Source organism: Limulus polyphemus, unplaced genomic scaffold (genome assembly GCF_000517525.1).
Source record: "Limulus polyphemus unplaced genomic scaffold, Limulus_polyphemus-2.1.2 Scaffold1722, whole genome shotgun sequence".
NCBI classification, from domain to species: domain Eukaryota; kingdom Metazoa; phylum Arthropoda; class Merostomata; order Xiphosura; family Limulidae; genus Limulus; species Limulus polyphemus.
The window spans coordinates 153,727-178,332 of NW_013667332.1; the positions used below are offsets into that span (position 1 = coordinate 153,727).

At 33.8% G+C, this 24,606-nt stretch overlaps 1 protein-coding gene across 3 annotated transcripts in view; it reads left to right on the top strand.

Annotated features, from left to right (window-relative positions):
- Positions 1-11,099, top strand: part of LOC106464700 (suppressor of lurcher protein 1-like) — a 152,388-nt gene extending 141,289 nt beyond the window's left edge. For all 3 annotated transcript variants that reach the window (XM_022392466.1, XM_022392465.1, XM_022392467.1), the window contains 2 exons: positions 3,570-3,605; positions 7,604-11,099. In XM_022392466.1, coding sequence (XP_022248174.1) covers positions 3,570-3,605; positions 7,604-7,662 — 95 coding nt within the window. In that variant the 3' untranslated portion in view covers positions 7,663-11,099. The remainder of the gene's footprint in view (positions 1-3,569; positions 3,606-7,603) is intronic.
- The last annotated feature ends 13,507 nt before the right edge of the window (positions 11,100-24,606 follow it).

Genomic DNA, 24,606 nt, shown 5'->3' on the forward strand with positions numbered 1-24,606 from the left:
AGCATAAATCAGTTAAATGACGAAAAATTAGGTGTCTATTTACTTGTGACCACTCAGTGTACAGCAATATATACACCTCATTCATCTATTTCTATCAGCTCAACTAGTATTTTTTCATTTCACTTAAAATCTTCTTTAGCTTCAATAACAACCTGACTTCTCTCACGTATTTCTGCAAGTCTGATTAATCTTACAAACATATGTACTAACATCACTCCTTTTGGAAAACTTTGTTGCCTACTCTAGGTGTAGTCATCTGAGGGTCCATATCATTATGTTTCTCTATTATTGTCCATTTTTACAGTACCTGTATTCACTTCACCATTAAGAAATTTAAATCTACTACCATTCTAATTGTTACTGCGTTGTATATTGCTTCAAGAAATTTCAGTGCTACTACTTCTCAAATTTTTATCAACAGCCTCATTACTGTTTGTCATCATACTACATAACTGAGTCAGCTAGAAGTTAAGTCTGAGGTATGCTTCCTTCCAAACTTAAGATTTCCATTTATACATGTAGTTTACCTGTGGTAAGAGATATGTTAGAGTAACAATTTCTTAGGAAAGCTTTCTCTAAAATACCATCTGTCTTTTAGTCTACATACTTACAGATATGATATACATGTTCAAGTTTTAAACCTCCAACTTCTACTTGCACACAATATACTTTTCTAATGTTTTAACTGGATTCCCTGTAACAAAAATTAAGATACTTTTCAAAACTTCTTTCCATGCATTACCTAACGATTTTTCTTTATTAACTTTACACTTAAAAGAAGTTCTAGCACCTATGTCAACTAGTAATCAACATTATAAGCCTTCGATTTTTACACTGATCTGTTAACTACTACTGCCAGAACTATTTCTAGTTCTTTTTTGTAATTCTGGCTGGAACTATTTTTTGTTATCTCTACAATTATTTGTTTTACCAATGGTTTTGCAACCCTTCTTCTAGGATTTTCAGTCCTAGGCATGTTATTGAATTTCTTTTTGTGAGTCATACGTCCCTGTAATCTGCAATTAAAACATTTTATTTGCTTATGTTCTTTCCTAAAGCAATATCTAGTATTACTAGATGTGTCGTTGTAAGCCACATTTAAAAATTTAATATTTTTTATTTTAGTCTCCAGTGCTACTCTTGTGCTTCTATTTTGCCAGGATTGCATGTTGTTTCTTTTTATTGCACAGTTAATCTTAAAATGCTGGGGTTAATACACTCGTTTCCCCTCTATGTTCTTCTCTTGTAGGTGCTTCTATTAAGCCTAAAAGCATTGCTTGTTGGATGTTTGCTTCATTTACATTTAATCACATTAGATTAGTGCCTAACCCTTTCACATAATTTGATTTCAATGTAACTTGAATAATGTGTTCATTTGGGTACACATATGGTCATCTCAATCTTTTACCTATTCTTTGTATGTTGTGCTCAAATACTCTGATTCTCCCTTTTTCTGTGTTAACATGTTTATCTGTTTCATCATCATTTTTGCCATATCACACCTTAGTATTCTTTCAATAGTCTATTTTTTATTAAATTAAAATATGGGGCCATTTTCAATCATCATATACCTAATATAAATCTCTGCCTGGCATGATGTTCTCAGTCTGAGTATGTCTGTTTTTTGTAAATCAGTCAAGCCTGATATACAGGCTGTTTTTCTGCAACATTTAAGAATTATTCTGTCTTCTTCTATAAAATAATGGGATATCATTTGTTGAGTGTGTGGGTGTGTTTTGCACAGCAGGGAATTGCTAATCTGCCATAGCCACTAAGCCTTCATTTATTGCTACATATGTTCTCATTCTTGTGCCTTCATCTACTTCTGGTTTTATACCTGCTGTAGCCATGTCTGTGTCTTTTGCTTAAGCTCAACTACAAACACCCACCAACATAGCATTCCTTATTTTAGGTTTAATTGTTTGTTTGTTTGTTTTGAATTTCGCGCAAAGCTACACGAGGGCTATCTGCGCTAGCCGTCCCTAATTTAGCAGTGTAAGACTAGAGGGAAGGCAGCTAGTCATCACCACCCACCGCCAACTCTTGGGCTACTCTTTTACCAACGAATAGTGGGATTGACCGTCACGTTATAACGCCCTCACGGCTGAAAGGTCGAGCATGTTTGGTGTGACAGGGATTCGAATCCGCAGATTGCGAATCGAGTGCCCTAACCACCTGGCCATGCCGGGCCTTCTCTCTCCAGGCTTTCTGGGTCAATCCAATGCACAGTCACGCCCAGATAGGATCTTTAAAAGTTAACAATACAAAGCAAAACTAGTGAATGCAAAACGGTACGCTGTCACGTTCTCTGCAAATGCTATCTGAAGCTTATTTCAAGTTTCATTCTAATATTAGATGTTTTAAATTTGAGAAACAACAATAATTTTCATTATCTATAAAGTGAAAAATATTAATATATTACAACTTACCTGTTGCGGGAGCTCCAACAGTTAGCTGTAGTCGCTTCTCTGGACGAATTTATTGTTGCATGTTAGGGCTTTCTTACCAAAATTTATTTTATTTGGCTGTAGTGTCTGAATAACATTTTTCAGGGCTTGTGATTCAACAAATTTGAAAGGAAGCATTTACCCAATGACCAATTCAGTTATGAGTGCATTTATTTTACGTTGGCTAACCCTCCTGGTACTAGCAGCAATGAAAGCTCCAACAGTTGGTTGTTCTGCTTCATTTCCCCAGTGTTTACTGACTGTTTACTTGACCTGTTTACATCCATTTCTCTCTTGATGCACGATTCAAAATCCTCGAGTTTATGTTTGTAACAAATGCGTTTCTTTAGATTAAAAAGTGATTTCTTATTGGCATTGTAAATATTCTTTTTGGGCAAACACAACACTGCAATAAAACACTTTGGAATTCGGATCCACTTGCACGTTCACTTCCAACAAAATCATAATAATCTTTTATCGCATAAAACGTAGCTAATAATCCACATTTTAATAGTATGTAAGTTTTAAGTTCTTAAATTTATAACTTATAATACAATACTTAAAAAAATCCTTTCACGATTAGACTCACTGTTAAAAGCTTCTGTAACAGAAACATCGTCTTTTTTAATGGATTCCATTTTATGACATTAGCTAATATACATGGCGACGCCACCTCACGCTAGATGTTACTTTGACAGAATGACGAATAGAAATAAGTAGAAATGACTTATGGTTGCCATAGAATACAGGTTCAATCCTGACGCAACAAGTATACGACAGCAACTGCATCATAACACGTTTGCTTGTTTTCGTAAGCAGTTTGGACTCCTCCTTTTGAAGCATAGTTCTTGGAAGAAATTTTGATAATTTTAGGGCATATAATATGATTTGTTACAGATTCATTTTCGTCATTAATTGCTACCTCTATTTTCAGCCTTTTACACTTAACCTGGTTTTCGATACCCGTTGTGGACACAGCACAGATAGCCAACTGTGTAGCTTTGTGCTCAACAACAAACAAACAAACCTTATTCTTATAGCGAGGTTAAAACATTTTCGTTCTGTTTCTCATACTGCAATACAGTAAACAAGATGATCAACGTCTTTGTCTTTATTTTATAGATCCAATTACGGTAAGAAGGACAGCTGGAGCTGAAAGTAAGTTTGTTTATCTTTCTATGTGCTTGATTCTAACCCTTTGTTTTCTCCATAAATCTATACGCCAATCTATATTTATTTCCTACTTGTTTACATGTGACTAACTTTCTGCGTATTTCAAATAATTTAATGATTTCAGAGGTCAAATAAAAAAATTATGGTTGTTTTGGTTATTCACCTCTGTCAATAAGCTGCAATACAGAATCTCTAAAACGCCATTATTTACTAAAGTTCTTAACGAAACGTCGAAGTATAAGGAAATATTTTAAGTGAAAAATAAAGCTATAAGTCATATTGGAATATTTCCCGAATAGTCTTTATTTTGAGCTACAACAACTGAAAAACGAAATATACGATAAATTTCCTTTAGATATCTGTTATTTTATACGATTTTTTTATCAAACGAATGTAAAACATTGAAGTGTTTTAACGCTGAATTTCGAATAACTTTTGCTGTACAGAAACAATACTGTAAACGTGCGAGGTTAATTTGGTTAAATAATCAATGTGTGTTTGTAAAAAGAATTAGTATCCTAGTCTTTTTATAAGTTGGAAAAGATCGTTTAATGTGAATAAATGCTTTTTTTTTCTGTTGTTTTTTTGCGAACTTTTCAATTACAAATGCTGTAAGAAAATGCTTCAATCCAGTTTAATTCATAATGGAAAATGTTGTGTAAATTTGTTAGTTTTTCTTTTGGAAGCGTGTATACTGCGGTATTTGTTGGTAGAAAAGCCCCAACAACTAAGTTAATCTTTCGTATAATAAGAGGAATAAGGATAGTTGAACAGGGTGGAAAGGTTATGACTTGTGTCAAAGAAGAACGTGTTGTGACTTACACCAAAGTTTAATATAACAATAATAAGCAACCTTTATTAATCTGTCTTCCTTAACGGTGTTTATTTTTTATCAAGTTAGAGAAACTTATAGACAATGAGATTTACATTTGACGCTAAATTAAATATGCATGAAATTCGACTGGTCAACAGCATGAAACTAGGCTTATTTCACATTATTGAAACTTAACTGGATTGCTTGAGACTGAAGTCTTAAAAGTACCAAGACATCACGGTAACATGCGTAGAAAAAGCGAACTATTTTTAGCTTTCACCAACAAGTTAAAACAAATTACAAAATTACAAAACCATTGTGAAATCTGAAATCAATTGTAACAAGGAAATGCAACAATATCAAATAAAGGCTTAAAGGAGGCTTCAATAGAAATCTAAAATCTATAAGTATTATGATTAATTTTGCCTATAATATAAATAAAATTGAAGGGTAGTTTCGATAGTCAATATATCACAGCTCTTTCAACTCAAACATATCAAATTGATTTTCCTTTAACATATTTAGAAATCACAAGAAATTTCAAGCAAGTCATTGGAAGTTATATCACAAATAGAAAGCAACTAAGAGCAGTGTTTTTGACCTTTGTGTTAACCAATCTAATATATACAACAAACAATTCGTCACCCTAAAAATGTAAGTCTAGGTTCCAAGTCCATCTTTCCATCTCAATTTGTTGTCGAGTTCTAACAGCTTTTTCAAACTCCCAACTGCTGCCATTATAACTAAAGTGAATGACGCCTACTTGTATCATTGAAAAACAGAAAACAAAATATTAAAAGACTAAAGACAACTTTGTATTTTTCTAAGGCTTCTCTGTTATACCTACCTCCACTAAAAGTGGACTAGAAAGATAATTGCCATCACCATATTTATTTGTAACTTTGACTGTACATCAGCAGTGCAACCTGTCCACCCTATCCATGTAGCCAGTTAGCCATCATGAGATCCCCCAAACTGATAGTTGTAAGGCAGGGCACTTTCTTGCAGTTTCCAGAATCATAGATTATGGTGATGTCACATACTTATAAAATGGCAAGTTGAAAATACCTTTCTAATTCCCACTAAATATTGAAAGCATAATTATGACCCTGGTAAATCTCCCTCTCACTTACAGTAGTGATGGTGTAAACATCATTCCTGCTCAATAATCCTAAGAACTACACATTACGAAATACTATAGAACATTGCTAATTAGCTTTTGGCTACACATTCCTTTAATCCATTACTTATCACATCAACAAATAAATCAAAAAATAATATTTTAAACTGAATACGTGGTAGCATATCTATCATCCTATAATCATAGTTTTGAGTTATTGGATAGATCACCAACTAAATTGTATTGTATAAACTCAGTGAAAATTTCCCACAAACTACAGAACATAAGTACAAAATTACGTTTACAAAATACGAGGTACATTTTCCTATGTCAGTTAAAGATATTGGAATACAGAAGATTGAGTACACGATATTAAAACTGTTTTGAATAGATAAATAAGTACATCCCATGACAACAACAACTAATATAAAATCGTAGTGGAATGTAATGTATCAGAACTACCATTGGAGAATAATTGTCATTATGTATGTAGTATGCTGCTACAAAAAAAAAGATCATCTTTGGAAAATATATGTTTCTGATGCAAAGCATTGATACACTCAGATCATGAATATATGTTAAAATTGTATTTACAATTCCCAAGATGGGAATGTCCCTCGTAATCAATGGCATTGGATAACAAAGGAATATGACCTGCAGCATGTCTCACCCCAGCCATGGTAAGTTTTTGTGGCCTCTTGTAACAGGTGAATATCCATGAAGACAAGAGGTCAGTGGCAAAAGCCATCCATGTGCTCCCGCCATCAGTATGCAACATAATGAAGAAGGCTCTACATTTGGAAAAGTAACACAAATCACGTGTACACAGCTTGTTACCATCATATGTCTGTTCAACTGTTGCATCCCTAAAGCAGCTGGAAAATTCAATGGGCATTGAAACTATTCCCTACAAATATATATACTGGTAAAGGTGACAGGGACATTGCCATTTTCATACATTATGGAAAGCAAGCAGGGCGTGATGGTGTGCTTTTGGCATGATAGTCTTATGCAGTGGCAATTACACTGGAAGAGTATTGTCAAAAATCATGGTGATCATATAGAGCATGACTGGATGTGGCAACATGAATTAATTTTAACGTATCTTGGTGATGATTGTGTTTTCTTCTCAACTCTTTAATAATGTTCAGTAGAGATTTCATACACTACTAACTCCACTATATACAGCCAGGTTCAAACCGGCTGCTACTGTGGCTTTTTGATCACATGATAACCATAGTCTGGACACTGATTGAATGTACATTTTTTGACAGGTTTCTAGAGAATTCAAATGCATTCCTATGCTGCTTAGCATGATGGTGCTGGATCTCTTAATAGTAATTTGCAAAGTCATAATCGATTAAGCTCTTACATAATGTGTTTGTTTGAACTTGGTAAGCCATTTCAAGGGAGCATGGATTATTCTGATATTAAATTTCCTTCCATACAATGAGCAATGACAAACATTTTAGCAACATGATGTTCATCCTGGATAGCATACAACCCAAGTATTGATCATGTACTGCACACCATTTTGCAAATGAAGTATGGCATTCTTATATCTCTTTACTGGCATTATAATTCAACAGGACCTCACAGTCTATTAAATCATTACATACTCCAAACAACTAGGGAATGAAACCGATATTCAAGCTATTGAGTGTGAAGACATACCAGTCAAATCGCCGGATGCAGCACCTATGGACTATTCTACAAGTTGTCTGTTGAAATGGACACTGGGGGAACCGTCATCCTCATACTCAATATGGATTGTGGAAAGTATATATGACAGAAGTGGGTAGCTTTGGACTTGACAGCCTTACGATGAAGCTTTTTGCAGTAGAAACTACGCTATATGGTTATTGTCAATATGTACAGTAGTGACGTAGTGAGGCTCAAATTCGTTTTTATATAATATATTCAACCTCTGTATGTATAATTATATATGTAACTGTATGCATTTGTGTGTGTGTGTATATATACATATAAATATATGCATACTAAGTGTTTGTGTTCTGACTTTGAAATAAAAGCACTTATTTTCTCTAGGTTGCCATCCATTGTTTCTTCAACTACTGAGCTGTGCAGTCTTTTGGATGATGTTATAAACAAGCTTATCCTTTCTTCGATTGTCCAACTCCACGCCGTCATTTCTAGACTGTTGTAGAGCTGTTACCCTGTCAGCAGGACTATTTTCCTCCAAGATGAAAATGCGAAGCATCATGTTTTCATGTTCTGTGTCACCATTATGCCCAAATATTTCCTCTGTGTTTTAAGAATAATTGTAAAATACTGCTCAAATATAAATAATTTTGTAGAACTTCTTAATACACATATACACACATACACACATATATATATATATATATGTATAAATAGATGCACGTTTGACTACAACACTTAGCCTACGTTAAGAACTATAGAACCATACACAATAATTCAGATGGTTTCAATTGTTTTCGTAACATTGTGCAGTACCAACTGTACATCAGCATCTGTACCAACCGTATAATACCATCTGTACCAATTACGAAATATTATCTATATTAACTATACCAACTGTGTCAAATATATAATACCAACTGTACCAACCATACAGCAGAAACTGCATCAACCGATTAATGCTACCTGTACAGTAACTTCTGACCCACTATGTATATTACGTAATCTAAATAATTTTAAAATTGCTGAAAATTTTTACTTTTTTTTTTCAAGAAAATCTCAGAATATTTTTAAACAACTGAAAATGTGATTCCACGTCCATCTAGATGAAATTCGAAATAATTCCTTATATCTTTAATTATTTTTGTTTTATGGAAAAAACTTTTTTTTCTTCCAAGATTTTCATCTAAGAATGCAAGGAAAAACGTTCTTTTTTGTTGCTACTACTTATCCCTGCGGATTTTAAGAATGTTAGTTGTAATTCAGTGACGTTTTTAATATAAAATAATTTTAACGGCTTAAATAATTTTCACTTTGTGAGATTGTGGCATTTGAAAGAGCAAAGTGGATTACTCAGAAAGTTAGATATCTCCTTATTCTATGTGTTTTATTTTTGTTACTTTGAAATCGTCATTCTCAACCATGAATATTTAGAAGTAACTCAACATAAAAATAAATTGCAACATTTTTACTATTATAAGTAATCACTTCAAATTTTTAGTGATGTAAAAACAGTGGTTGTTACAAAGCAAAACTATCATTATATTTAATGATAACCTCACAATGACTGCAACTAGACATGACGCTTGCCTAAACCAACAGTGAATCTCTACTGTTTTATGTCACAGTACATGAAAAACTTCCTATGATGTCAGTCGTTTGGGAAAAAAGATAACTAACTTTCAATTTAACTACAGGGGTGGTTAAGTTATACATAAATTATGTGCATATCTTTAACTTGAATTGTAACAAACTTTATAATGAATTAGTTGCTCACTATCAGGTCTCTTTTCCGTATATTATTATGGTTAAGAATTTTTGAAAAGTATAGAACTGTGAAAAGTATTACAACTAGATGTTGGGAAATTTGAAAGTGCCAAAAATATTTTGTATAATTAAGTAGTTGTCGATGATCTCACTTATATGGTTTACACAGATATATTCAATTATTTCAGCTACCTTTGTACATGACTAGCTGCCTTCCCTCTAGTCTTACACTGCTAAATTAGGGACGGCTAGCGTAGATAGCCCTCATGTAGCTTTGCGCCAAATTCAAAACAAACAAATAAATACGTTTTGTACAATAAGTGTAACGTAACGTATTCTTGTCAGATTTTGAGATTAATAATTTTTGGGTTCATTTGACTGTTATCAGCCCCCCGGTGGCATAGCGGTATGTCTGTGAACTTACAACGCAAGAAACCAGGTTTCGATACCCGTGATGGGCAGAGCACAGATAGCCCATTGTGTAGCTTTGTGCTTAACTTTACAAACAAACGATACTGTTACCAAATAGGTGATGCTGCCATCTAGTGCAAAAACCTAAACCCACAGAACTTTATATGTTGGCAACTCGTATATTGTTTTTTAATGGAAGAAACTACCCACAAAGTGGTCAAGGAAATATTTTGATTATTATAATTATTTAAGGCTTTTAATTAGCTAAAAATGTGTCATAATAAAGTTTTGAAGTAGTTCTTTTTTGCATGCAAATAACAACTCAAGAAGAAAAAACGAAATTCGACAAAAATATATTTTTTTCAATTTACAATAAAAAATCGAAAGTAAAATTTGTTATATTTTTTAAAATTTTCAGAATTTTAAATTTTTGCTAACTTTATTTATTTCCTTTAAGATACGCATATTTTTCTTGATCATAGATTCAGACAGTAAGTAACAGGTAATCAAATGACGTGGCCACTATGGAGAAGCTATAAGAATGATTTTAAGTCTCTGTTATGAAAATAACCGTTACTCTCCACATGAAATATCAGAGTTCTGGTTAATTCCTGATGATAATACAGCTTTGGTACCTGATAAGTATATAATGACAAGGAGAGGACGAACTTTTAAGTGGAAATTGAATGAATAGGAAAAAATTGCTTGAGAGAAGCTTACCTTTAACAAACAAATATTTTCTAACAGAATTAGACACTACCGGATAAGATAAGCTGGAATATGGAGAAATGAATTTTTAACGTTTTCATTGGGAAGAAAACCTGACATTTTGTTGGCAACGTTTTCAGTTTATTTGGTGATTTGTCTTCCATACTACTATATGAAAGGAAAATAAAAAACAAATACTTAGCTAACAATAATCTAGATGAGCCAAAAAAAATTTAAGTACAGAATGGTTAGAGTGCATCACTTCTAAGCAGCAATTATTTACTTATTATGAAACGGGCCGGACGTGTCTTAGTAGTTAGTATGCCCAGATTGTTTGTGAATCCGAGGATTCATGGTTCACGTCCGGTTATTGCGACATAACGAGCTCCTCAGATCGGAGTCATGTATGCGCTCTAAGATTGACGATGAAATCCAACTATTACGTCACACAAGAAATGGCAGTGGATGTTGTTGAGTAGATACTTTCTGTTTAGTCTGTCAAATCAAATAGCGGAGATGAATATCTCTTTGTACAGTTTATCTGAAATTCAGAAACAAACAAGTACAATGAAACAATGAAACATACCATACCTCAAAACATGGAACTTTCAATTCAAAAAATATCGCTAGAGACGTAGCGATTAGTGAGCTAAAGAGGAGATATGTTACTAGCTTCATAGCATTCACTACAAATATTTGACCAATCAGTCACGAAAATGTGGATTTCTTTCAGTGTTTCTAAGAACCAAATGTTACTTAAGTAAACGAATGATTGCCTGATTAAATAATGGAAATGTTCTATGTTCCTAATGCGACTTTTCTTTGCTTCATTATAATTGCATAGTTATTGAAATTGTGTAGCTGTATTTCATTTCAGTATTTTATTCCTATTGGACTATGTTGAGTTTTCTTGAAAAGAAAACGTGAATTTAATCTCTGCCTGTATTCAAGGAAGGTTTAAGTTTAGAAAACAATAAAGATGCATTCACGAATTAAATGATATTGACTTATTAGGTGTTTTTTCGTTCATAATATTCGTACTTTAGTGGATTTTTTTATATTAGATTTAAATCAGACTTAGTAAAATGTTGTCAATACAAACAACTCGTACTCACTAAATACGATTTACGAATATCTCTAACGTTATTTTATAATACAGTAAAATTATTACATCCATGACTGTTCTTTACATGGATGTTCAAGCTTTAAGGACCATAAACAAATACTCCTGAACCTCAAACTACACTACTGCCTCTACTAGCGACAATAAAATTCTGTGTTTTTCATTGCTTATACTTAAAAATACATAAATGATATATAACACTTTCGTGATGTGAACAAAGCTTCACTGTCCTACGAAGCTAAAATTCCACAATTTCACTAACTATGATCCTACGAAGCTAAAACTCTTTATAAACAAAATTCCACAATTTTACTAACTATGATCTTACGAAGCTAAGACTCTTTATAAACGAAACTCCACAACTTTACTAATTATGAAATGTTTTAAACAACTAAATAATAGCATCTCAAATTTCTTTACTTAAAACACCTTATAGACACTTCCAACCAGAAAATGTCAATAATCAAATTATTAGCTTTACAAACCCAGTAGCTTATCTCAGGTGTGCTGCCAATATTAATCTCTAATAACCAATGACATAAAAATCCGAGAGTTAATTCTATCTTTATACAATTACGATCCTGATACTTTTTGAATAATACATATCCTAATAACTTCTCGACAATAACCACTTGAAATGTTCTCAACAAAACTATACACTAATTACATTCATCTTAACAATAATATTAAATTAAAAATAAATCCTCCTCCATCAAAACATATTACTTTCTAAAACCTCTACCTTTGAACTATGTATAGTAAGCTATATTAAAACCTTGCGAATCTTCTCGAGATTTCAAGAACCTTTGTTACAGATTGTACAACATAATGAATCATCTTACACAGGGTGGACCACAGTTATGTACCCACCGAAATATTGTCTTATTCTGAAGATATTTGAATACGTTGCTTCTAGATTAAAAGGTCTCACACCATATATACAAAGTGTAGACATTACATAACAAAATATCTTAAAACATCTCCAATTGAATCTTTTATAAAACCTGTTGATACACATATCACAGCAAAAAAATACATTAATAACGGGGTAACAATTCACACTCAGTTGAGATAAATAAAAAATAACTAACCATGACACCTAAACACCCTGCTGTATTACACGAGAGGATAAAGACAGAAAATAAACACAGTCATTCTTTACTTTTCTCTGGCAGAAATCATAATTAGGGAATGTTACAATCACACAAGGAGAGAGCACTGTTCTCTAGTATCATTTATACCTCTCTTGCAATTCTTCTCTCTTTCCTTTTTGGTCAATATTTACTGTACGTACTCTTCATTTCTCTACGTCTTAGTGTATTTGTGCATAGAGGTATTTTTTAAATATATAACTTTATATCACACTGATGACATTCACATAAGTTCAGAATTAAATGTATCCATGATTCATTATCAATTTAATAACTGTATTGCATACAGGTAACATTAACTAAAGTCCAAATTAAGTGTTCTCAATCTGTACATCATCAATTCAATAACTGTATTGCATACAGGTAATATTAACTAAAGTCCAAATTAAGTGTTCTCAATCTGTACATCATCAATTCAATAACTGAATAGCATACAGGTGACGTTCACGTAAAGTCCAAATTAAGTATTCTCCATGCTACAACATCAACTCAGGCATTCAGTAAAGTCAAACTAAGAGTTCTAGTACGCCTTCAATTAAATAATTGCATAACCAAAGATATCATTCACATAAATTCAAAATTGGGTGTTTTCAATGTTACACTATCAGTTCAATAACAGAATGAAACACAGGTGACATCCACGAAAAGTCAGAATTGAGTTTTCTCCATGGTACACCATCTGCGGTTGTGAGATGGTGATGGAATGGTTCTTATAACATTTGAAAAAATTATATTGTGGAATTCCAGTCGAAGACTTAGAAAGTAAAAATTGCCAACTTTTTCGGTTCTTGATCTCATAGCCATGTAGACTGCAGATCATATAACTGTTCTATCTGTTGGTCCAGCACGACTTGATTAATACTTGAAACACTTGGTAGAATAACTACGTGTGTAGTAGGATAAGGGATCAAAGTGCGCATATCACGACCTTTTAACAGAGTAACATTCAAAACTTAATTAAATAACTTTATTATCAATATATATATCATTAAACTTGGCATCAAAATGCAGTTCACAATTAAAATTTTAATCTTTTATAGATTTAATGTCTTCACTTCTCTGTATCACGTGATACCTATTGGCTTCAAATTGCACATTTTAGCTTTTCTTTCTAACCCTATATGATCCTATGAATTTAGCACAGTTACACAGACACACATACTATAGCCTCCAAGCTTGTTGCTTTACTGAGATATATGCTGTTACATTTGGTGGACTCAAAATAGGGATTGGTAGTTTGCTTACTTCTATCATTTTCCCCAGTGGGACAGCTGTAGGTCTACAAATTTACAATGCTCAAATCTGGGTTCGATTCCCCGCACTGGACCCAGCAAATAGTCAAATGTAGCTTTGCTTTAAAAACAAACCTTCTATCTTTCAAAAATGTCACTTATCCTCTCTGATATTTCATGTTGGAATATTTATAACCAAAAAGATAAATAAAAAATGGAAATTTAAAAACCTGCGAATAAGGATCGTAAAAAAAGTAAGCAAACAAGGCTGGAGATACTGTAGACATTATTTACTCAAACTACAAACCTTTATTTTGGTTCCATGCTGTTATCTAGTTACATTTGGTGGATTCAAAATAGGGATTGGTAGTTTGAGTAATTAATGTCTACAATATCTCCAGCCTTGTTTGCTTACTACTTACAGGTTTTAAAATTCTCAATTTTATATTTATCTTGTTTGCTGGCTGTTTATGCTCAACTATGTGTAAAGGATTACTTGATATGGTAGCTAACTTTATACATTGTAATAATAACAAACATAACTACTAGTAGCTAGCTGATACGGGTCATTATGATTTACTGTAGCTATTGGCTATTTGATCGCATTAGTTCGAGATATAAAATATTAAGCTGCAGCTGAAGATTCTCATAGAGATTTGTTTGAGAATATATTGAGCATTTATAGTTTCTGGGTAACTAAATTCTCCATATATATAAAGCATAACAATGAGCAAATATATTCCAAGACTAAGACATAACCCCCATTGAGCACATTTAAAATTTTACCAGTAGAAAAGTAGCCTTTTCGAATAAAACATATACGTCTAAACACATCGCTTTAAATAAACCTTCATATCTTTTAAAGTAATTATTCTACGAATATGTGCAATAAATTTTAATATTATGTGGATTGATTGTTTGTTTGTTTTTACTCTTTCACTTCATACATAATAAAGACACCGATTGTATGGTGTACAAATCATTGAGTGTTTGCATGTTACAGTCATCTAATGTTCATCTATTACTGGCTGGTAATTCCTGTTTCACCATGTACTTAAGCTCTTTAAAGGAACACCCGATATTTGTAAGAAAGGTAACTTCAAAGGGTAATGATAACATCGTTTACACTGGAATTATGATATTTTTTTAGCTTATGTAAGATAGAGAAGAAACAAATCTATTTTTCAATACCCCTTCGACCTTCGCAGTACCTTGTTTAGTATTCTACAAAAGGTTTGGGTGCAGTATACCTAGCCGTTTTTGTTGCAGGCTGACAAGAGGATAATAAGAATTCCAAAGGGGTCGGTTTGAGCAGAGTTTTTTTTCTTGTAAATCTAACATGCGTGCCTTTCTGTGCGTTTTTATATGTGTACAGTCTTAGCAGTCAATAGTAAAGGTATTAAAGTGTTGTTTGAGGTGAATCTTTACTGTTTAGGGTTCTTTTTGCCCAAACATTCAATCGGGCTTCTGGGTAATTCCTTGCGATAGTTGTCCATAATAACATGATCAGAATTTCATTTGCTGACTTTTCTACGAGTCTAGCTCATTTTGATGACACGTTTTGAATTATCTGGCCTCGTTTCTATTATTTTGTATTGTGCATATCGGATCGACCAGCTAAGGAAGTATATTTAAACCATTTGTAGCTAGTGAAAAAGCCAGTTCAAATATACAAGTCTTAGGCAGAAGCGTAGCTAAGCACTGACACACGGGACCCGATTCCATTTGACAGTGTCCCGAATTCTTAGTTGGTGTCTTGAAAGATCAAAATAAAGAACCATGATCGATATCATAATAGAACGCCGAAAATTCTCGCGCCTACGAGCCCGAATCTTTAAGAACCTAGCGACGATTATGGTCTCAGAACATTATAACATTTATGAGATTCTAGCGGTTATGCAAATGAAATATGAAATCTGTAAGATGAAAAAAAGAATATTTCATTCTTAAGATAAAAATTACCTTGCACTCAGATTGGACCGTACTTTGAGTCAAAGTGGTTTCGTAGCTTCACAAACAAATGTTTAATAAAAATACTTCATTAAAATTCTGATTGTTTGTGTATAACATACTTATAATGTTCATTAAAACCTTACCAATTTCGCGATGTTACAGTATACTCAGTAAATTCGTAATTATGATAAATATTGCTATTTATAGCTTCACAGAAACGGGGTTAGTGCAATGCAACAATTACGTATATGTAGGGTTAGTCCAGTGCTTTATATGATACTCCTGCAGAAATCCTACGGGTACCTCCACTTTATAAATCATGCCAAGGTGGTGGAAGTATCCGTGGTTTGCTGCAACAGATTAGTTACCAATTACCACTCTTTTCAACAACGAGGGCTATATAACATGTGTTATGTATTATACACTTACAGTGAATTTGGACTGTGTGTGCATTGGCCCTCTGTTCATCACATGGTGCTGATCAGATGACTGGCGTTTGCGTGTCAGTTTCAATATTTAGTTATTCACCTCTCTTTTTCAGCTTGACACTGGAGGCATCCGAGCTCACCAGCACAGTAGGAAAAGTTGAGAAAAACAGCCTGTGCAAATGGTACTAGTGCTAGGGTGTTAGCAGATGAAGCTGTTTCCATAGTATGTAGGGTCTTACACAAGGCTGAAGAACATAATACGTGCAATAAAGTATTTTCCTGGGTCTTGCCTTCTTCTCTCTCAGGTTCCCGTACATTCTTCTCCAAGTCCAGAACATGAATGCTACGTGTAAGCATACCTGAATACGTTCACCATTCTGTTCTCAATCAGATGAAATTCTGGTCACAGGCACTCAATATAAATAAAGCTAACTTGAGTTAAAAGACAAAGTTAAATGAAGCGCTATCTATAATGCAAACTTAAGAAACACTCTGAGTGGTACGTGAAAAAGATGACACTTACCATAAGTTGACCTTCTATCAGTATTGAACAACAAAGTGAAAGAGAAAGTAAAACGCCCTTAGCTAAGAAATAATATCTTCTAAAGTACAGCAAGTCATAATCAGATACGATTCCTGTAAATGAAATATTTAGCCACACACTGATTGGTAGGTTAAAAAAGAAAACTTACCACAGCTTCTAGGTTGACCTTCTATCAGTGAAAGAGAAAGTAAAACGCCCTTAGCTAAGAAATAATATCTTCTAAAGTACAGCAAGTCATAATCAGATACGATTCCTATAAACTAGAATGTTTAGGTGCAAATGTCAAATTGGATAAGCAATATAGCACTAAAAACACTTACTACGCTATAAATAGCTGCCTTAGAGATTACTTGCTGACGCTTTGTTTGTTTGTTTGTAGTTAAGCACGCAGCCACACAATGGGCTATTTGTGCTGTTCCAACCACGGGTATTAAAACCAGGTTTTTAGCAATATAAGCCTTCATACTTACTGTTGAGCCCCTATGGGTCTAGTTGCCAAGATTAGTTCCACAAGTATCTGTGTATGATCCTTTCGTAGCTACAAGTATAGGAAAGAAAATTGAAAAAAAAATCTTAGAATATTAATTTCATATAAATATTAATTAATATAAAGTAATAGAGACAAATTTATTTCACATACAATACTAGAAATAATTATAGAAACAATGAAAGAAATTGACATAAAAGAGAAATATGACTGGAATGCCACCCCTTTATCATATGAAAATGAACTGCACCAGAGTAGTCACGTGCTAATAAATTACACTGAGATTGATTGTCTTCCAACCGATAAGAAATTGTTATATCAATATATAGTTTATGAAAGTTCAAGCAGTTATACTATGCTCAGTAGCAGAAGCGTGATTTCAGCATGGTTCTCAGGACTGATATATCACATGACAATGTGTAGGAAACAGGTTTTTGTTCTCAAGGATACTCTTCGTGAAAAATTGTCACAAGATCCAATATTTCAGTGAGAACTGTATGAAAGACTCTCAAGAGAGCACATAACACTTGGCAGTGTTAATAACATAAGTGATCGAGGTAGAAAACCGAAACTTCCCAAAAGTGATTTTGAGTATCTCAGGGTAAGATGTTTAAGAGATAAAAGATAGTTATGTACAGGTACTGTCTATAACCTTGCTGCAAATACAGATGTGAATATTTCCTCGAAAACAATAGAATACATGTTAGCATCAAGTGATCTCACTGGATCTGTAGCTTCTGAGAAAAGGTAACTAAACCAAAGGATTGAAATAAATATTGGACTCTAAAGAATGGAATGAGCAAATTTGGAAATGTGTGTGCTCTTTACAGATGAATTCAAGTCCAAACTGTTTGGCAGCAATCAACTATAAGTCTTTCAATGGTAGAGAAGAGAAAGGTATAGTAGGCTATGTACAACGTCTACAGTGAACCATAGTTAGAGATGATCAGTACAAGTTTGGAGTTGTATCACTGCTTACAGTGTCAGTGTTCTACACAAAATTGATGGTACTCTTACTTCTGAAAAGTACTAGGAGGTTCTGATCCATAATGGTATTTCCTCAGGAACTCGACTTAATTAGTTGAGATTCATCTTCCAGCAATGCTTCAAAATGGCTTGGTGGTAAGTCTGAAGATTTATAATGCCAAACGTCGGTTTTCAATAACCATGGTGGGCACAGCACAGAAGGTCCATTGTGTTTCTCTGCCCGTAACGGCAAACAAAAAAATCTTCCAACAAGTCAATCAAGCATAAAGCCAATCTGGTGAAATGATTATGTGATGATAAAGATGCTGATGGACCTCTTACAATCATGACATGGACTGCAGAAATTCCTGATATAAACATTCTTGAGGTTGTATAGGCTTATGTAAACCTTATGTATAGGTCAAAATGTAAACAAACAACATGGCTGATTTGTGGGGAGTAATACAGAAAATTTGAACAACATTCCACTATCATCCATTGATAAACTGTATGGTAGTCAGTATATAATTAAAATAACATTATGCATCAGTTTTGTTAATTGTTCCATGCCTCTGTTGAATTGCTTTCATTAGTTTTAAGGCTGAGGTTTCAAATACATATTTGTGTATTTCTGAATTGTCATTATTTATTCTAGTGTGTGTTGTTGAAGGTTATTCCTTTTCAACTAATTTGCAAATTTTAACATGTTGGACATATATATATATATATGCTCTTCTGACTCATCTAGATGCCATGGTCAATGAACTTGACGTTAAAGACCGATTTACCACACTCAATCATAATAATTTCACTGTTTTAAGAAGATTGAGTAATAAAAAATAAACTGCAAGTTTTAAATATTCCTATTTATAAATCCAAAATTACTAATCTGTCAAATCTTTATGTGGTGTAACTTTCATTGTTCCTTTACTAAACAATTAGAACTATAATGAAATAAAACACTCGTTAAATGTTTTATGAAATTATTACAAGTGGGAAATATTTATTATAAAGAAAAACAAGAAACAATTAAGCCATGAACAGCGTGAAAATAAAGGTTTATCTTAATCAATCAATAATGTTATCAATTTATCTAAGAGTGCTCTCTCTACCTGTTAAATACACACGACTATTTCAGTTTAATTTTAATACGAGTGTTATGATTTAGATAGTTTATATACCGCGAGTGTTCAATTTAGTTATTTTTAGAAGCAATAGTTTATCACAAATATTTTTACATAACTGTTTACGAATCAAACAGGACTTTCACCCTTTGATTTAATATTTTAAGAACAGTACGAGGTCTGATGCAGATATTGAAGGAACTGTGGACAGGAGAAGAGTCAGATGTGAGGAACAGATGATACCAGTATGTGTTAGATCTCAGAAACCGACTGGAGGAGACCTGACAACTTGCTAAGATAATTTTTATGCAGCTCATGACAATCAGAAGCACTTCTAAGACAAGGTTGGACAGAACAACAACAAACTCACCCTGCAGTGGAGAGGACCTTTTAAAGTGCAGGAAGTGGTCAACAGAGTGCACTATAGGGTGAAAGTGTATGGTAAGACCAGCATATACCATGCTAATCTATTGAAGAGGTACTTCAAGAGTGCAGGAAGTGGTCAATAGAATGGACTATAAGGTGAAAGTGAATGGTAAGACCAGCATATACTATGCTAATCTATTGAAGAGGGACTTCAAGAGTGCAGGAAGTGGCCAATAGAATGGACTATAAGGTAAAAGTGGATGAAAGACCAAGATATACCATGCCAATCTGTTGAAGAGGTACTTCGAGAAGGAAGAAGCCTAACACATGCAGTTATTGAGGCACAGATGGACATTGCAGGTGTGGCTGGCATAGATGCAAAACCAGATGATGGTGACTATCATAAAACCTATTAGATCTAAGACCGCTGGATGGAGATGAGATGTACAAAGACGTCAACATCAATGAAGAACTGACTGGCAAGCAGAATAAATAGCTACAAGATCTAATGTGCCAGTATGCAGATGTCTTCACAGATAAACTTTGTGCAAGAGAAGATCGAGGCAACAACCAGGAATCTAGTTAAGGTGAAGCCATAACAGATTCCTTATGCAATGAGAGACCTGATCAAGCAAAAAGCTGAGGTAATGTTAAAAGCTGAAATTATTGCACCTCCTGCAAATCATGAAGAAGAGTGATGGCTCAAACTGCTTCTGCATAGATTTTTGGAAGTTGAAACTTTGATCATGACGAAACTAAATAGGGCCAAGTTCTTTACCAAGATCAACCTCAGCAAAGGTTATTGGCAGATCCCAATGAAGACAGAAGCTAAAGAGAAGACAGCTTTTGTGACACTAGTCTGAGACTACCAGTTCAAGAAGATGCCATTTAGGTTAGTCAACTCAGCAGCAACATTAAACTGCATGATAGGCAAGATGTTGCACAAAACCACCATCGGTCTTGGCATGGCCACATGGTTAGAGTACTTGACTTGCAGCCACATGGACGTTATTTAGTGATGGTCAATCCCACTATTCAATGGTAAAAGGATAGCCCAAGAGCTGGCATGATGACTAGCTTCCTTCCCTCTAGTTTTTCACTGCTAAATTATGGACAGCTAGCACAGATAGCCCTTGTGTAACTTTGAGCAAAATTCAAAACAAATCAAACCAAAACCACCAACATCGAGCATTATATGGACAACATTCTAACCTACACAGTCAGATTGAAAGACCACCTGAAAAAACGACGAGGGCTGTTCGGGCAAGTGAGGGAAGCAGGTCTGACCACCAGACTATCTAAATGCTACATTGGTTATTCTGTGCTGGACTTTGTTGAAAACAAGATGGGTGACTGAAAAATAGCCATGAAAGAGAAGAAGCTAACCCACATACAAGATACACCAGCTACAACGATCAATCAGCAAGTCAAATCATTCGTGAGGCCAGCACGACACTATAGGAAGTTCATTCCAAACTACACTGATGTCACTGCACCACAGACAAACCTGACTAACAAAGGCCAACCCAACAAGTTGAAATGGGAACAAGCCCAGGAAATGACATCTCAGAAGTTGAAAAACATGTTAGGAATTTCGCCAATCTTTAAAATGCTAAACTAACTAACTGATCATCATTCAGGGCGATGCATCAGGCATTGGAATTGGAGCAGGAAAGTGTAGGCAGACTGTTTCCTGTGATTTACATCAGTAAAAAGCTATTGAGTAGTGAGAGAACTACTCTGTGATTGAACGAGAGTTTCTGGCCATCATATTTGCTATCTGGAAATTCCAAAACCACCTCTATGGGAAGGAGTTTATTATCCAGATGGACCACCAGCTCTTTGCATACATCCAGAGGTGCAAAATCGACAGTTCCACATTGAGACCTTTAAGGGGACTGCAAATGTTGGTGTAAAATGTATGAGTAGACTTTGTGCATGAACTGAAAACAGTCTTTGTATATAATATAACAAAATAGAGGGGATTATTGTGAGATATACATGACTGTTTCATTTTAAATTTAATGCGAGTTTTGTGATTGAGATAGTTTATAAAGCACGAGTGTTTATTTGTTTTAGAAACGATATTTTAGTGCAAGTTTGTTTACATAACTGTTTACGAATCCTAAGTTGTGTAGTTCAATAGTCATGAATTGGTGATTGTTATATCATTATGTCATGTTACTAGAACCTTCTGAGTTTTCTCGTTGTTTTTACATCATAACATCAAGTAACGTGTGGATTGTTCTACACCTCTGTCAGGGTATAAATATGCATAGAAAATGTAGTTGGATAAATATATCTAGACTGCGTGATTGTGAGTTTAGCCATAAAGAGTGTATAATGGCGATTTTTGAAGTGAGTTTATTACAGATTGTATTGTAACAATAGAGTAGAGAAAACAATTCATATGTCAAATTATGTTCTAAAGTAACTAAGCCAGCCTGTGCAGACTTTGACAAAAAGAGACGATTATATAAAGTGTTGTACACAACTGTGATAACCAACAGTATAACGAACATTTGTATATATGTTTGACTTGTTTTAATATATTATTTTAAAACAAGTCACAAACACCTAATGTAAAAAAATCTGGCCCATACATAAAAACTGACACCATCTTTGTCATGGTTTACCATTTTGCTCTGCTATTCATCAAGTAAATAAGCTTCAAGTTCTCAAGGCCTTGAGTAATGTTGCAGATAGACTACACCTATTTCCTATAAACAGAAAAAAAAATTTGAGTTTGTCTAACATTAACTGGCAGTTTCCAATCAACAGAAACGAGACTGGGAATGCCAATATTGAATATGTTCTTTGGAAAGTTGGCAATTATATTCAGGATAATAACCATTTCCCCTCTGACAAAATTCACCCAATGAGCGATAAGTATTGAAGTATCTAAAGGATAGAAGTGATATTGTCACATATTTTGCAGATAAGGATAATGCCATTGCCAATTGTCCAAAATTGACTACATTAATGAAAGACTGTAGCACTTACAAAACCATGCGTTTTACAAATACATAAACATAGAAACTGTTACCAGTTATCTCCATGTCCTCTCTGCTATTGTTATTTGTCAATAACTGCTTGCTATGTTTAATTGCCAAATAATTATTGAAAATAAACAATATATTTCTGTCTTTCAAGGATACCCACTTTGATCCACAAATTGTAGTCCTAAAATGACTATAATATTAAAATGTGGAAATATTACAGAATATATTATTCAAATGTCTTAATCAAAGCTACACCCTCTTGACTTCTTTCTTTCAAATGAGAAAGGCTCATTGAAAAAATGCAAATGTTATTGATGTGCTTTCTATCAATGTGATGGTGGATGTGATATTACGTCCAATATCCCTATCAATATGATATATCCAAGTGCAGAATATACAAACTACCAACAGAAGATTTATTAGATTTCATAGGTTTGGTTTTGATAAATAATTACTTTGAATTTAACAGCTACATTTATCTGGGTACAAAATAGATCTGTCATAACAATACATTTTTATGAGGAATTTTGATGAAAAACTCATTGAAAAGAAAGAATCTTTATTCTAACATGGATGAGACTTCTGGATGACTTCTTTTCATTTAGACTGGTAGCTATATAGGTTATGAAAACGTAATTCCTGATGCAAGTTATCCATCCATTTTACGATATATATTTCTACAAATGATATAAAAGTATAAAAAACAACAAATAAATCATGGTGAAAACTATGACAGGATCATACAAATATAATACCAATATCTGTTAACTACTACCCCTTCCATTACTGGCTGGGTGGAATCCACCCAGCCCGTAACCACGAAAGTATCCATGAGAATAATTATGCTATGATGTTTGACAATGTATGCATGCATATCCTTACAACCTTTTGCAGGTTCTTGGTAAAAATTACAAAGCTTTTGTACACAAAATATCAGGTTTTTAAATTAAGTTATAAGATTCTTTAATTGAAATTTTTCTTTCAGATTGTTGATCATCCAACATGCAAAGTAATTTTGATTTTAAGATAAAAATACTTTTATGCATTAGAACGTTTTCATATTTCACATGCGAAATCTTTGTAACCTCCGGATAATTAAAATTTTTTGTAGAAACAAACTTTATATTTTATCTGTTATTTTCACTACTGTATCTCTGTAAGGGTTGGTTCGATTTCAGCGACTTCGTAACCTCAATAAAAAAATAGGAAATAAATATAAATTATGCTTTTTTCATTCTAGAATGACTACATATTATAACATGAAAACACAAATGTAGTCTACGTAGCTTAAATTTCATAATATCATACATTTATTACTTTTATTATATTGACTTTTCAGCCGTGCTGCTGCTGGACCAATCATCAGAATAGAGGGTCAGGTTATAATAGACCTCTTTCTCCCTCCTGTACTGTTGTTATCTTATCTTCTTGGCTTGAGGTTCTATTGGTTAGCTGGTTTGATTGTTTAAGGTTCTATTACAACTTTGCTTTTCAGAGCTATGTTCGTTTTATGTTGTCAGGTTATATATGTGTGTGGACTTATGTTTGTTGGGTATTTGTGTTCTGTAATGTTTGTGGTAATAAGAATAGTTGTGCAATGTGTGGTAGTATTGGCAATAATTGTTCTAGAGCTGTTCTAATGATTAATGTGATACTGCCATCTTGGTTTTAGGGGTTATTGTATTTTGCCAGGCATTCATACAATAAGTTAGTGACTGCCTCTGTTATTTCGTTTGATATTTCATTTTGTTTGAGCGATGGTGGGTTTTGTGTCCTTCTTTTGTTTTGAGATATTTTCAGTTTGTGTGTGGGTTTTTACTGCCTGTGCGAATGTATGTATAGTAGATTGTTGGTTTGTGTTGGTACTCTCTTGAGGTTTTGGTGTTGGTGGCAATGGTGTTTTTCTTTGTGTACTGTTTGCTTCATGATTTTGTGCTTGTATTATTTTGAATGTTAATTATTCGTGTTTTTATGTTCTTGTATTTTAGGCGTCCTTTTTAGTTTGCCGTGTGTTGCTGTTGGCAGTTACAGCAATATGGTTATGGATTTTTGCGTGGGCAGTCAGTGTTTCAGGGGCCCGGCATGGCCAGGTGGATAAGGCGCTCGACTCACAATCTGAGGGTCGCGG